Source organism: Rhipicephalus microplus, chromosome 1 (genome assembly GCF_043290135.1).
Source record: "Rhipicephalus microplus isolate Deutch F79 chromosome 1, USDA_Rmic, whole genome shotgun sequence".
In the NCBI taxonomy this organism is placed as follows: Eukaryota; Metazoa; Arthropoda; class Arachnida; order Ixodida; family Ixodidae; genus Rhipicephalus; species Rhipicephalus microplus.
Window position 1 is genome coordinate 286,406,708 of NC_134700.1, and position 13,898 is coordinate 286,420,605.

Sequence of the window (13,898 nt, forward strand, 5' to 3'; positions counted from 1 at the left end):
TCCGGCCGTGACCTGTTGACCGGGGGATATGTATCGTGATAGCGACTTACAGTCAAGCGGAAAGAATCCCTGGAAAACGGCGACACATGTTGTTGGCACCCGATTTGTATACCCTTGCCGAAGTGCAAAACGCTGTCTTTGGCAACGGAAAAAAGGCAAAGCGGTTCCTTCCAGTGAAATGATTTGAGGGCGCTGCTTTATTTCGCGGATGTGAGCGCTGTCACGTGTTATTTTGCATATTTCGTGGGCTTTCTTTATTCACGCCGACAAAAAAATGAGCATGCAATTATCGCGTTGTTGGAAGTACCACAGACAGATGTCATTTCAACATGTGCGCATCTGTCTAGTTAGCATTTTCATAATTAGGCAAGTACTTCATGAGTTATAAATATAATTGGATTAATTAGGTAGTAGTCATTAACGAAAACTTAGTAACGGCTACTTCAGCGTACTGGAACAATATGCACTAGGTTTGCTAGGCGTAACGCCGTTCTTCTTTTTTTAATTGTGCTGCGTGATGATTGGGACGTCCTGTATGTACAGCTTGATTGCTATAGACGTGCACTCTGTGTGAATCGATGGTAAACTTTTACGAATTTGTGGCTGTGCAACCACGTCAAACTGGTTCGATGCTGGTTATGTTGCTGGTGTTTCGCGCCATGACACGGCCCCGCTCTCCTTCTTTGCTCACCGCGCACAGCAACAAGGCACGTACATCGTGGACGGTGGCCTCAACGATATTCGGATCGTGAGCGGCGTGACGGTCATCTGTCTGCTGGGCATCGCCATCATAGGCACCGAGTGGGAGTCCAAGGTGAGCATCCGGCTCATTGAAGTGAAAAAAAAAAACATATCGAACTTTGTGAAAATTGACCGTCGGCTTCGGCGGTGTCAACGCGAGTGGTACGAAGGAACATCGTCAAGTGATGACGTCACAATATGACGACGTCATGACGTCACAAGGACCCCAATTTGTGGCTTAACCATGATGACGTCACTGTGACGTGATATGATGACGCCACCGCGTGATATCGTAGCTTGGTCAAAGTTGGTCCGATGATCCTGGAGGCAGTGCGAAACCACGATAGATGCAGAAAGCTTTCGGGAGGGGGCGGTAGTAGTACATCGACTGAGAAGGAAAAAAAAAGATGCTTTCACCTTTGAGTAGTCTTAGGTGCATGCGTAAGGGAGCCTGTGAGTCTTCAACCATTCTTTTTTAAGGTGCAATGAAACTTGGGAGTATTGTTCCAACGTTGTTTAGCGTGATTCACCTAACCTTCCCCGCATCGCCGAGAGAACTTCGCGTATTGCCGGGCGAGTGGAGTCTTGTAGAGCGGCCCTTTTTCCTAACCGTGTCGTTTGGGCCGTATGCTGAACGCAGGCTCAGATGGTGCTTCTGGTCATCCTCCTGGTAGCCATGGTGGACTTCGTTGTCGGAGCCATGATTCCCCCGAGCTCAGCCGAGCAGTCCAGGGGTTACTACGGCTGGAGCAGTGAGTACGCGCGCAGTTTAAAACCCTGTGCGCTTCGACAGAAGGGCTACTTGCGCCATCAAGTCCGCTGTATGTGTCACTGCGATGAAATGATTAGACTCGGCAGGCTTTCTGCTGACACCAGCGCATGATGTGCGTGTGTGTCCTCGCGAGGGATTCGATACGGTTTCTCGTGCGAACCGATCATGCAGCAAGTGCATTCGGCATAATCACGATGGCATCAAGTTAAGATCTTGTAAGGCAGAAGCCCGAGATGGTTCATAAAACGGGAAATTTGACCGCCGGTCGGCTTCAACACAAGTGATGGCAAAAAAAAAAAATCCCCGTTAATCGATGACGTCACCATACATAATCATGACATCACGATTGGCCAAAATGTGTGACGTCATCACGACGTCGCGCAACGTGGCGTCACACGATGACGTCATCACATGGGATCGTCGCTTGGCCATAGGTGGGTCGCTCTTGGGAGCAGTGCGAAACCAGGTTGCGTGCATGAAGCTTTCTAGGGGGTAGGAACGGGAGAGTATCAGTACATCAACCAAGAACAAAAAGTTGATGTCTTTTGCCTTTGTGTCGTGTTAGGCGAATGCGTATGGTGTATACCCTTGAGAAATTTTTTTTAGGGACAACTTCGCACATCGGTTCCCCAGTAAGTACAGAGTACTATAAATTGTTTGCATTCTTTTTCTGCACTCACAGCGGTCGCGTCGCAGTGTCCCAGCTTCGCAGCGTGGAGGCCTGCAGCTTCCATGGACGCTTGCTTCGGTTTCGGAGTCGTCCGATTGCCGGGCGTTTAAGTGAAAGGATTCGAGAGAGAGACATTCACTTGACGTACATTTAACAGTTAATACATTATTATTATTATTATTATTATTATTATTATTATTATTATTATTATTATTATTATTATTATTATTATTATTATTATTATTATTATTATTAGAGCAAGGACGACACACCCGTGACTAATGAAACGCGTTTCTACACGCAGCCGCCCTAGCGCTGGAGAACGTCGGCCCGGACTTCCAGGAAGGCGAGAATTTCTTCACCGTGTTCGCGGTCTACTTCCCGGCTGCCACGGGTATTCTGGCCGGGGCCAATATCTCCGGCGACCTGGCCGTAAGTTTTTCGACTGCTATGGTTCTGTCGTCGCTGATTGCTTTTTGATTGATTTATGCGTGTGGTTTAACGTCCCAAAACTACCATTACGATTATGAGAGACGCCGTAGTGGAGGGCTCCGGTAATTTCGACCGCCTGCCTGGAGGTTCTTTAACGCGCACCCAAACCTGAGCACACCGGCCTACAGCATTTCCGCCTCCATCGGGGAATGCAGCCGCCGCAGCCGGGATTCGTTCCCGCGACCTGACTGATTGCTTTGCTAGAACGGCACTCGCGTAATGTCTGTGACTCTTGATAATCACCGAAGCGTGATTTCCGACTCGTGTGCGCGTGGACGCCACTCTCGGTCCGCGTGGTTTCACTCTCGCATCCATCCGTCAGAACTGATATGTTTATCCTATTCGTGTCCAAAAAGGTAATGGCACCTCGCGAGGCGAAGAATACAGATGTACGGCATAGAACAGGAGCTCCTGATCAAAGACAAGATCACTGCTAATACAAGTACGCACTGTGAATACTGCATGTGTGGGCCCGATATTGCGAAAGATATCGTGGCGCGTGACAAAGGAAGGCCTATTTCATTAATATGAAACAATGTGTTTGTGTCAGTAATGGGGCAATCACCCCACATAGAGCAGCTATACAATTTTTTAAGAGCGTGATTACATAAACGTGTGGTTATACCTGATTGTTCGGCGCAAAACTTAACGGCGCACCGGGCTGCATTTTATAGAAGAGAACTTCTCTATATTTGCAAGTTGCCACTCTTTGCTGTACATCGCCAATATAGTTTAGTGGTTATAGTGTTCGACTGCAGACCAGAAGGTCGCGGGATCGAATCTCGGTCGTAGCGGCCGCATTCCCGATGGACGTGAAAATCCCTGAGGCTCGTGTGTACAGGTTTAAGTGCATGTTCAAGAACTTCAGGGGGTCGATTTTTTCCGGAGCCCTTTACTATACGGCGCCACTGATATTGTAGTTTCAGAACGTTAAACAAAAAGTAATTACCTGTACTTCTCGTATCTTCGCCTTAAGTTTCGTCACTGCCTCTATAGCACAGTATGGCCCCGCTGCGGTGGTCTAGTGGCTAAGGTACTCGGCTGCTGATCCGCAGGTCGCGGGATCGAATCCCGGCTGCGACGGCTGCATTTCCGATGGCGGCGGAAATGTTGTACGCCCGTGTGCTCAGATTTGGGTGCACGTTAAAAAACCCCAGGTGGTCGAAATTTCCGGAGCCCTCCACTACGGCGTCTCTCATAATCATACGGTGGTTTCGGGATGTTTAACCCCACATATCAATCAATACATGGCACAGTGTGAACGAACTAGCCCAAATACACGTCTAATTAAGATGCGATGTTCGCTTCTGCGTAGCCACTTTCTCGTTTAATGTATTTGCGTGATTGCAGGACCCCCAGACAGCGATTCCCAAGGGCACGTACCTGGCCATCATCGTCACGACCATCTCGTACGTGTTCTTCGCCATCGTGGCCGGATGCGTGACGGTGCGTGAAGCCAACGGGCTCCCAATGGAGAACGGAACGACGTTCGAGGACGTGCGCAACTGCACCCTGACCGGAGGATGCGAGTACGGTCTCCTCAACGACAGCCAGGTATACGTGCTGTGTCATTCATTCATTCATTAATTCATTCATTCATTCTTTCATTCATTCATTCATTCATTCATTCATTCAAAGAGTTCATAAGCTAGTCCGACTGCTCGTTTGCGCAAGTTCTTAATAACTGCAGCTCGTAGGAATTGAGAAAGTTAATAAGAAGCACTTCATTGAGTGATTGATTGATTGATTGAATGTTTGATTGATTGAGTGATTGCTTTTTCGTGTTTGCGAAGATGCGTGCTTTGCCTTTGTGTGAGCTTGACGAAGTTGTTAAGAACTTCTTGCTGGGCGAGTTGGCACATGTCTGTGGTATGGAACCTTGCGCATACAATGACACGAACACAGGAAGTAAAGAAGTGTAAAGAAACGCCCTTTCTGCTTACGCTTCTTTACTTCCTGTGTTCGTCCGATTCTATGCGCAACGCTACATACCCCAGAAAGGGTTTTTCTTCGAAATAAATCCGCATGTCGTTAAGAGTGTACATATGTTTCTGAGGTGTACATAAGGGGTGTGGGTAACACTTATTATCGCTTGCTAACGTTGATAAACATAGTAAGATTTGCGCACGTCATGCAGTATTTCTCTTATCTGTTTCGGATTCATGTTTGAGGACCTGTCACATACGTGTCGAATCACTTTATATTGCAGTCGAGTTGTGGTGCGACTCACAGGAAGTGTATATTAACTTTTCAAAAGAGATACAGTTGTTGATGTATTCAGAATTTATTTATTAAGAATTGAAATACAAGTGATACAAGTGCATGTGTTATGTACAAATACAGAAGGAGGTCTCAAAATCGCGAGACTGTGAGTGAGACCTCCTATAAAATCATACATGAGAGATACAACGCAATATGAATGCCTCTGCGCTCTAAAGGAAATGTCGTTTTCAGTAGACGCGTTGTTTCGCAACTGTTTGGCAATTGCTAGACATTCTGCATATGTTTGCGCAAGTCAATGTCCCAATGCGTGTGACGACGTGGCTTGCTGCTGCAGGTGATGGAGTTGATATCCGCGTTCGGCCCCCTTGTGTACGCCGGCATATTCGCCGCCACCCTGTCCTCTGCTCTGGCTAGCTTGGTCAGCGCCCCCAAGGTCTTCCAGGTGAGCACGGCGCATGCGCGCAAGTTCGCCATTATCTCATTACGATAAGTTCTATGCGATACGGAATAGTTGTAACTACATGGCAAGTGCCTCAAGTCATGGGCAGCGTGTGCTATAGGGACGCGAAACAGTGGTCGAAACTGTCACAGCCACGTGAGAAACAACATTTAAAGGCTGCCTTTATAGACTGTATGTTTGCGTATACTATGGCCGGAGGTGGTAGGTGTGGGTGTGCGGGCGTTAGGACCCGTTTATTCTTAAATGAGTACTGATACTAATGTTAAGGTATTTTCGGATTGTTGCTCCTAATAAAAGCGCGAGAACAGTAAATGGGGTATTGTGATGCCTGGGAATGCATAATACGCAGGGTGTTTCTTTTAAGCAATACAAAACTTTCCTTACAAAAAAACTATAATAGTTTGGCTCTTGCCGTATTTGTGGAGAATTGCCGAGACGAGAAAAATTTGCCACTGATTACATAACTGAAAAACGATTAACAAAAATATTTCAATTAACTTTTTATTATAATTTTTAGGGTGGTTGTTTATGTACAGGGAAGTTGTTTTACGTCACAAATTATGGCTAGCCTAGATTTTAAAAATGGAAAATATTGCGCGCAGTGTAAAAGGTCTATCACCGAATTTCCGCACCACGATGCGGGAGAAACCGAAACTAAGCGCACCGGTTGCGCCGGAAGGGTGTTGCGCCACGCTTGACTGCTCCTTTACGTAATTCGAATGATGGCGCGCCATGCGAGAAACGATTTCTCAAGTCTTGCAACTCGCTGCGATTCACGGTGTAAATGAAAAAAAAAGATCCCAGCATATCCATGGAGTGAATGATGATCAGTGGGTGAAGTGTCCATCCGTCCGTTCGTGTGTCCATACGTCCGTGTTTCCGTGCGTCCATCCATTCGTGCTTCCGTTCATCCGTCCGTCTGTCTGTCCATGCTTCCGTCCGGGTGGACGGATGGACGGATGCATGGACAGACAGGACGGACGGATGGATGGACGCATGGACGCTTCGCTTCCCTCATCATCATTCACTCCGTGGTTATGCTCTGAAAACCACCAACGCCATCTAGGTTTATTATTCCCAAGTACATACACACGCAACGCCATCTGTTGAGCAACCGAAACTAGAGGTGGCTACATACTACTACTACTTCTACTACTACTACAAAGGAGAGAACGAACCACGGCCTAATGGGCTTCAGCCCTAAAAAAAAGGAAAGCACACCCGCATTGCGTTCCAGCGTGACGCAACACAGACACCGCACTCACGGCGCACCAAGTGCGTTGTTTTCAGTTTCTCCCGCATAGCGGTCTGAAAATTCGACGATGTATCTCTCAAGATACGCGCGATATATTAAATTTTTAAAAAGTTAGGCTGGCCATAAATTCGGACGTAAAACAATTTTTCTATAGAAACAAGCACATCAAAATTGGTAGTGAAAAAATTGATTGAAATATTTTTGTTAATAAATCAATTCTCAGTGATGTAATTCGTCAAAAATAAATCCACCTTGGCCTAGAAATTGTCTGCGCAGAGGGCAAGTGCGTGATTATTGTAGGTTTTTAAAGTAAAAGTTCTGTACTGCTTAAGAAAAAACACCCTCCATATGCATTTATTACATATACCTTTAAAAAAGACATTTTAGGTTTCGATATCCAGGGGTGGTCTTGCCAGTGGTGTGGCATCGCAGTGTGACGTCACGAGGAGATCGTAACTCGCGACGTACTAGCGACAGATCTGTGGTGCACGTTAATAACGATCGTAGTCCAGCGACCCAGACAGTGCGATTTAGGCCGCATTCAGCACGCCGTGTGTGCGGAATCAGTGGAACTTGTGTTGACTTTCAGTATCGTGTCCGTCGCAATGCTCTGCGACGAAAACTTAACATCAGTGTAAATAAATTTTACACGTGTTGGCTGACTCCGTTGTAGAAAGAGTGTTAACACTGTTCGCGAAGGAAATGTAAAATGTTTCTTTGGCGGTATCTGAAAATCGTGTCAATACTCCCTTAAGACGCACCACCACCCCACATCGCGCGCCATTGGCCACTCGCGCCTCCTTCATTGGGAGCAGCCATTGAGTGGGGGAGGGAAGGTCATATGTGGTGCGGCCACGAAGCTTCAGGATAAACAAACAGGCCTTACCGAAAAACAGGCCAGGAACACCAAGAGTCCAGGTGGTGTTTCTGCAGCCCCTTTCAACTTCTGAAAACGTGCTTCACCGCAGCACATGTAGGCTTTGCCTGATAATCAAACTGCGCTGCGACGAAGCCAGCGGTAGGAAGTCTTATTTACGAGATTTTTTGCCAACGCCGCACTCGGACGCTTAGAAACGTACAGATCATAACAGCATGATTCGTTATTTAAAAGGATAATAAACATTAAACAGTTAGCACGAAAGACTGTTTGATCACCCGAATGGCCATATAAGCGCTGTAACTGAGGCAGGACCTATCCGCGGTGTGTTGCGTGTGACGTGCACAGGAAAAGCTGTACGAACGTCTTCTCGACGCTGTATCTTGTTTATTTTACCGGGTACACTTGAATGCGCGAGTTATTCTGATTCGAACAATGTTGCCACCATGCGTATTGGACCAGTGAAGAAGTGAGCAAGGTGAAAGCCATCGAAGTCGCTGTTCGCAACCTTCCGTGTGTGTGGATCAGGTCGGTCTAGCCTTGTGTTTTAATTTACAAGACGGCGCACGGCTCTCTCATTTCTCTGTGCCAAACGAACGCGATGCACCGTTGTGACGCAGGCCTTGTGCAAGGACCGCATCTTCCCGCACATCGAGGTGTTCGGCAAGGGCTACGGCAAGAGCAACGAGCCCCGACGTGGATACCTGCTGGCCTGCGCCATCGCGCTCGGATGCGTCGCCATCGGTAAATGCGACCGCCAACCTTCATTCGCCCGGTTGTTCGATTACACAGCATTGTTTGGGAAACGTGGTAACGCGGCTACTGAGGGGCATATGAAGCAAGGATATTACTTCCAGTAGATAGCATAGGCAAAGACGAGAACGGTATCCCACAGGTTGCGTGTTATTATAACCGACGCAGAGACTTGCGACGGCATGGAAATCGGGGCTCTTCTTTCGTCATTCCCACGTGCCCGCTTTTGAAACCAAAACCGTTAACCGTTTCCGGGGGGGGGGGGGGGGGGGGGGGGAGGATGGGTGATTCTTAAATCAGAGAAAAGAAGATAAAAGTGAGCCCCGTAACTTTCAGCATCAGAGTACGACACCTCAACAGTGGCTCACGAGCGAAGGGGATAAGGAGGGATTAAAAAGGATAGAATGAGAAGTAAAGATAAGATAGAGAAAGATGGGGACACGGTCGAAGCAGTCCGAGGACGGGGTACCACTCAGCGAGAGCTTCGCGGCGTCAGGATATGGCGGAGGGCGAGCCGATCGGCCAGAACGGCGCCGTCGTCGGAGATCGCGGGGGCACAACCGGTCGACACGGAATCCAGCGAGCGAGTCCCCGACTGTCGACGAACCAAAACCGTTTCCGAAGAACTGGGCCCGTTCTGTATTAAGCTGCACGGTGCGTGGCTCAGCTTAATTTTCCACCCTTTGTTTGGCCTAGGGTGTCTCGGGGGCTTAGTCTATAGTCAAGTGCGCAAAACTGCTATTGTGCTCTTTCGTGTAATTTCGGGGGAACGGTTTCCTCTGAGGAATCCAACAGCGGGCCGAATGATGTTGAGCGAGCATTTTTTTTTTCATGTTGCGCTGGACTATCGAATTTCGATATATATATATATATATATATATATATATATATATATATATATATATATATATATATATATATATATATATATATATATATTCAGATGTGGCTTACATGTGAACCATGCAGTAACACCCCCCCCCCCCCCCCCAAGAATAAAAAAGCGAATATGACAACGGTGTGGCATTCAATGTAGTGTCCAGGACAGCACGCTAGTGTGCACGTGGTGCTTGCTTGTGTGCTTTGTTTTTTTTTTTCGGGCTGTCAATTACAGCGTTTTCCGTTTCGCCACGCACGACGCAGGCGAGCTGAACGCCATCGCTCCCATCATCTCCAACTTCTTCATGGCTGCCTATGCGCTCATCAACTTCTCCTGCTTCCACGCATCGTACGCGAAGTCTCCTGGTGAGTCTTTCATGCCGGCGCACATCGACGGAACTTTGTTTGGAATCAACTGTATACTGGTAGAAACACTTGAGCGTTTACTGAACTTCTTAACTTGATATTGGTGTACCCCGCTGAAAATTGAACGACATAGCGCAGAGAATATTTTTCACTGCGCGTATTGCGCTTTAAGCAGCATAGAGTTTCTACATAGCCGGAGGTCTTGCAAATTGTGGCCGTAGCAGTCTGGGGCGGCCTAAAAAAAAAAAAACGAGGTCTCGAGTTCGATTTCCGGCAGTAGCGGCTGCATATACGGTCTATTAAGACTAATAATAATAATTAAAGAGTATGCCTTCTTTTGTTTTGGAGCGCTTTGACGAACGGTATACTGCGGGTTGATCTCGCAGTGCTGAAGTTCTTTTTTTTTTTGGTCATTAATCCTAATGAATCACAAGAAAATTTACAGACAAGTCGTCTGTCCCGTCACGTGCTCGTCAATCACTTGCGCAGTGCACTGTGTAACTCGAAGTCACCTACAGTCAATGCTGTAACGATGGACGAAACAGAAAAGCGACGCTTCCAAGCATTCTCGAGTGTAGTAGTTTAGTGCTAACTAGCCTGAAGTTTTAATTTCGCACAACTTGAAATGGAGAAGAAACAAACGAAGGCGCAGCAAAATGAGACGTTGCGTTATGGTGTACTGTAACCTGAGGGGCTTCCAATCAAAATGAGAAATTTTTAATTGGCAGCTTTTTGGAACCGACCTTGCCTCAACGCTAGACCATGTGAAACGGCCCTATAGTTTCTCTCTTTGGTTTATTACGCTTTTTTTTTCAGCGCTATAGAAAGGCCGCCTAACCAAACTACCGTTATAGTTAGCTATATGAGCCTTCAGTTATGGCCTGAGACGAGCTCGCGCCTCTTCTCACACGAGTTTTATGACGCAGCCAATTTCATTAGTGGCGGAGGGTCATTTTATTTCGCATTCTTCGGTTGCCCGCACAATGCACGCGATAAATCTGGAAGAAAGGTCGTATGTCGGCGCGTTTCACGCGAAATTTAACTATCGATCGTGCCTTAACGACCTCCCCTGTGACGCAATGAAGGTTGTCGCTGCGACGCGAGACCGCTGCCAGTGGCGCAATAAAGAAGGATGGTAGGGCCCAGTCTTCTTGAACGTTCTGAGCACCCACTTGAGAACGGCACGGTTCAGTAAAAGTCGGGCGAAACGCGAGGGAATAGCGACGAGGAAGAAACTGAAGGCCGCACACATTATACCGTTCGCTTTTGACGTTTCTTGGAATGGCGTCGCTTTTGGATTTTATTTAAATTGAATCGGGCGCCTTCGCCTAACGGCCAGAACAGCGGCGCAGTGACGTGCGAACATTCGCGAGAGACGTGTTTACCAGCCGGCATGTCACGCGTGGATGTTCAACTATGAAATGGTTCGGAATCTTATCAGTAAGTTGTGGGCCTTCTCGTAAGTGACCTCATCTTCTTGCCCGAGCAATACAGATTATTATCACTTCGGGCAGCTCGACTAATCTGCCTTACCTAGCTGCATCTCTGCGTATACGTACTTTCCACCATCCGGTTACATCGATCTAGCGCTGAGTTACCGATACGACCGTTGTGCTTGCGCGTGTGATAAAGTTAGCTCTGTCTTCACGAGGATGAACGTATCGTGCACGATCTCTACGCATGCAGTCGAAGGCGATCGTTGTCGCGGAAAAGCGTTCGTTAAGTACACACGCGTATGTGCGCAGCTTTTCGAGCATGACGTCATACTGTACTTGGCGAACTTGCGGCCTTACGCGCTATAGTGAGACTGAAGCACTCTCATCGAAAGTTGTGCTCTCTGGTGCATGATGATAGCGTTCAAGTTCCGCCGTAGCCCAGCTTAACAAAATTCCCTAATTATCATCGGTTAATTTAAGTTGGTCAGTCATGAGCTAACCTCTTTAATCATCAATGGCACGCGTCGTTCATTGCCAAAACAGTACGGAAACAGGCAGCCCACTGTAATAACAAGCGCTGGTAAATAGTCAACATATCCTACCTACTGCCACGCTTGTGACTAGTCAAAATTTCTCTTGCAGCAACGGGCAGCATTTCCCTGGGTAACCTTCTATAGCAGCAAAAACAAACAAACAAACAAACAAGCAAACAAACAAACTACGCAACGTGTTTTTATATAGCGTTTTTTTGCTATCAAAATTTATTATGAGTGCACGCTAACTAGCCCATCGGTGAATTTTACTCAGCTCCCCTTTTCTCAAGTTAACAAACATGTCTGACAACCGTTAACGCCAATTTCCTACTTTTTTGTTCGAGTACGCTATTTTTCTAGAATATTTCCTAAATAAATTGTTGGTGTCCTTGCACAAATTGTGACGCAAAAAAAAAGTCGTTCGTTACGCAACCTGACCCAGGCGAACTTATGGGTAATTCATGACCAGGCACAAACACCGGCGCCTGTGTTTGTTTTCACATCTATCTGATTGATATGTGGGGCTTAACGTCCCAAAACCTCCATATGAATATGAGAGACACCGTAGTGGAGGGCTTCGGAAATTTTCAATTAGGTTTGTTAACGTGCCCCCAAATCTGAGCACACGGGCCTACAGCATTTCCGCCTCCATCGGAAATGCAGCCGCCGCAGCCGGGATTCGATCCCGCGACTTGCGGGTCAGCAGCCGAGTACCTTATCCACTAGACCGCCGCGGCGGGGGTTTTTCACATTTCTGTCAAGTGAAGCCAGCGAATACAAAATTTACGAGTTGATGTGCTCTCTGGAATGTCCATATATTTTTTTTTCTTTCGAATACGCCTTCTCCGACTCACCGCAGGCTTCCGTCCGGCCTTCAAGTACTACAACATGTGGCTCAGCCTGATCGGCGCCATGCTGTGTGTGTTCGTGATGTTCATCATGAACTGGCAGACGGCGCTCATCACTTTCGCCGTCGTACTCGGCCTGTACATCTACATCAGCTACCGGAAACCCGGTGAGTCGCTCGCGGTGAGAGTGAATACGCTTGCATTCTTTGAAAGCGAAGAAAAAGTATCGGGAAACGCCTTTTCACTTCAGCTAAAGAACTCGTTGGTGTTTAAGTTTATAAGCGTGAGTTTAAAAAACTATTGAAAGTTTTCCTAGATTATGATGAACGGGACGTCTTAATTTTGGGAACTGCCACCTTCATTCCTTCTGTAAGCTAAATTGACAGCGTGACCAGGATCAATGAACTTGTACAGTGGGATCGTAGGAATTAGGGTCATGATCATTATTTAGAGTTTTCTCGACATGCCGTCATGATATTTTCAGAACAGTTTCTAAATCTGGTTTCTAAGAAATGGTCCTTGAATATAGTAACTTTTAAACCGAAAGGAAAAATTGACAGAGTGTTCTTCCGCTCTGTACTTGGAGAGCTCGGATGTGCATTATGGTTTCTAGAACCTTGTAACCCCCGTTGCGCATCATTTTTGTTCTGTGCGAATGTTGAGTAACAGACTACAAGAAAGTCAGCTAGTCATGGTTGTGTGGACCGAGCAGCATTTCATTTATGCGCAGACAGCGCACGCCGTTCTCCGTTGCCACAGTCACGCATTGAAGTTTGTCTTCACTGCACTTAGAGACATGTAGCGGCGAAGCAAACTTTCAGGACTGCTTAACAATGTATTGCAACAAAACCAACTTTTGAACTATCTTTCGTTGCCGCAGCAAAGTATGCGAGGACTCGAGACCCGCTCATGCCGAAGAGTTGGTGTCGTAATTATCTCTAAAGCGAAAGACTTGGATGCCTAATTAAACGCGACAGTTAACTGGTGGCGTTCGGTGGTGGCGGCATCAACACGAGTGATGCAAAATATTGTAATGGCGTGGTGGTGTCACAGGTCGCCGAAATTTCTGACGCCCCTGCGGCACCAGTGTGATGCCGCATAATGTGACGTCATATTATGACGTCATCACATGACACAGTCGTTTGGTCAAAGGTGCGCTGATCACGAAGGCAATGTAAAATGAAGTGAGCTGGATTAAGTTTACAATGCCTCGGATCCCGGAGGCTGTGGAAAATCGCGTTATGTCTTGTACTGAGACGAAATAGAAGATGGCTTTCGCCCTCGATTTGTGTGAGGTACCCCGTGAGTTCTTATGTTTCAGTGTATAGTTTCAAGTTGTTCAATACCCAGGTGTGTTATTTTTTTACGTGTTGACGCTGAAACGTGTGAGTCATCTCCGCATTGTCCTACAGATGTAAACTGGGGATCTTCGACGCAAGCTCAGATCTACAAGGACGCACTGAACTCCGTCTACCGCTTGCAGACCGTACAAGAGCACGTGAAGAACTACAGGTACGCAATCCAGTTGGCGTGATGGTGCGTGTTTTTTGTACTCGCCAGTTAGGTTGCTGCCACAACGGTACAAAGTTTTGT

General features: G+C 47.0%; 1 protein-coding gene across 1 annotated transcript in view; it reads left to right on the forward strand.

The window, feature by feature from the left end:
* The window catches only part of LOC119188309 (solute carrier family 12 member 2), a 132,346-nt gene that overhangs the window by 96,890 nt on the left and 21,558 nt on the right, over positions 1 to 13,898 (forward strand). The window contains exons 6-14 of the mRNA XM_037436282.2: positions 701 to 814; positions 1,382 to 1,493; positions 2,488 to 2,615; positions 4,026 to 4,229; positions 5,233 to 5,340; positions 8,111 to 8,234; positions 9,387 to 9,488; positions 12,317 to 12,472; positions 13,718 to 13,817. Coding sequence (XP_037292179.2) covers positions 701 to 814; positions 1,382 to 1,493; positions 2,488 to 2,615; positions 4,026 to 4,229; positions 5,233 to 5,340; positions 8,111 to 8,234; positions 9,387 to 9,488; positions 12,317 to 12,472; positions 13,718 to 13,817 — 1,148 coding nt within the window. The remainder of the gene's footprint in view (positions 1 to 700; positions 815 to 1,381; positions 1,494 to 2,487; positions 2,616 to 4,025; positions 4,230 to 5,232; positions 5,341 to 8,110; positions 8,235 to 9,386; positions 9,489 to 12,316; positions 12,473 to 13,717; positions 13,818 to 13,898) is intronic.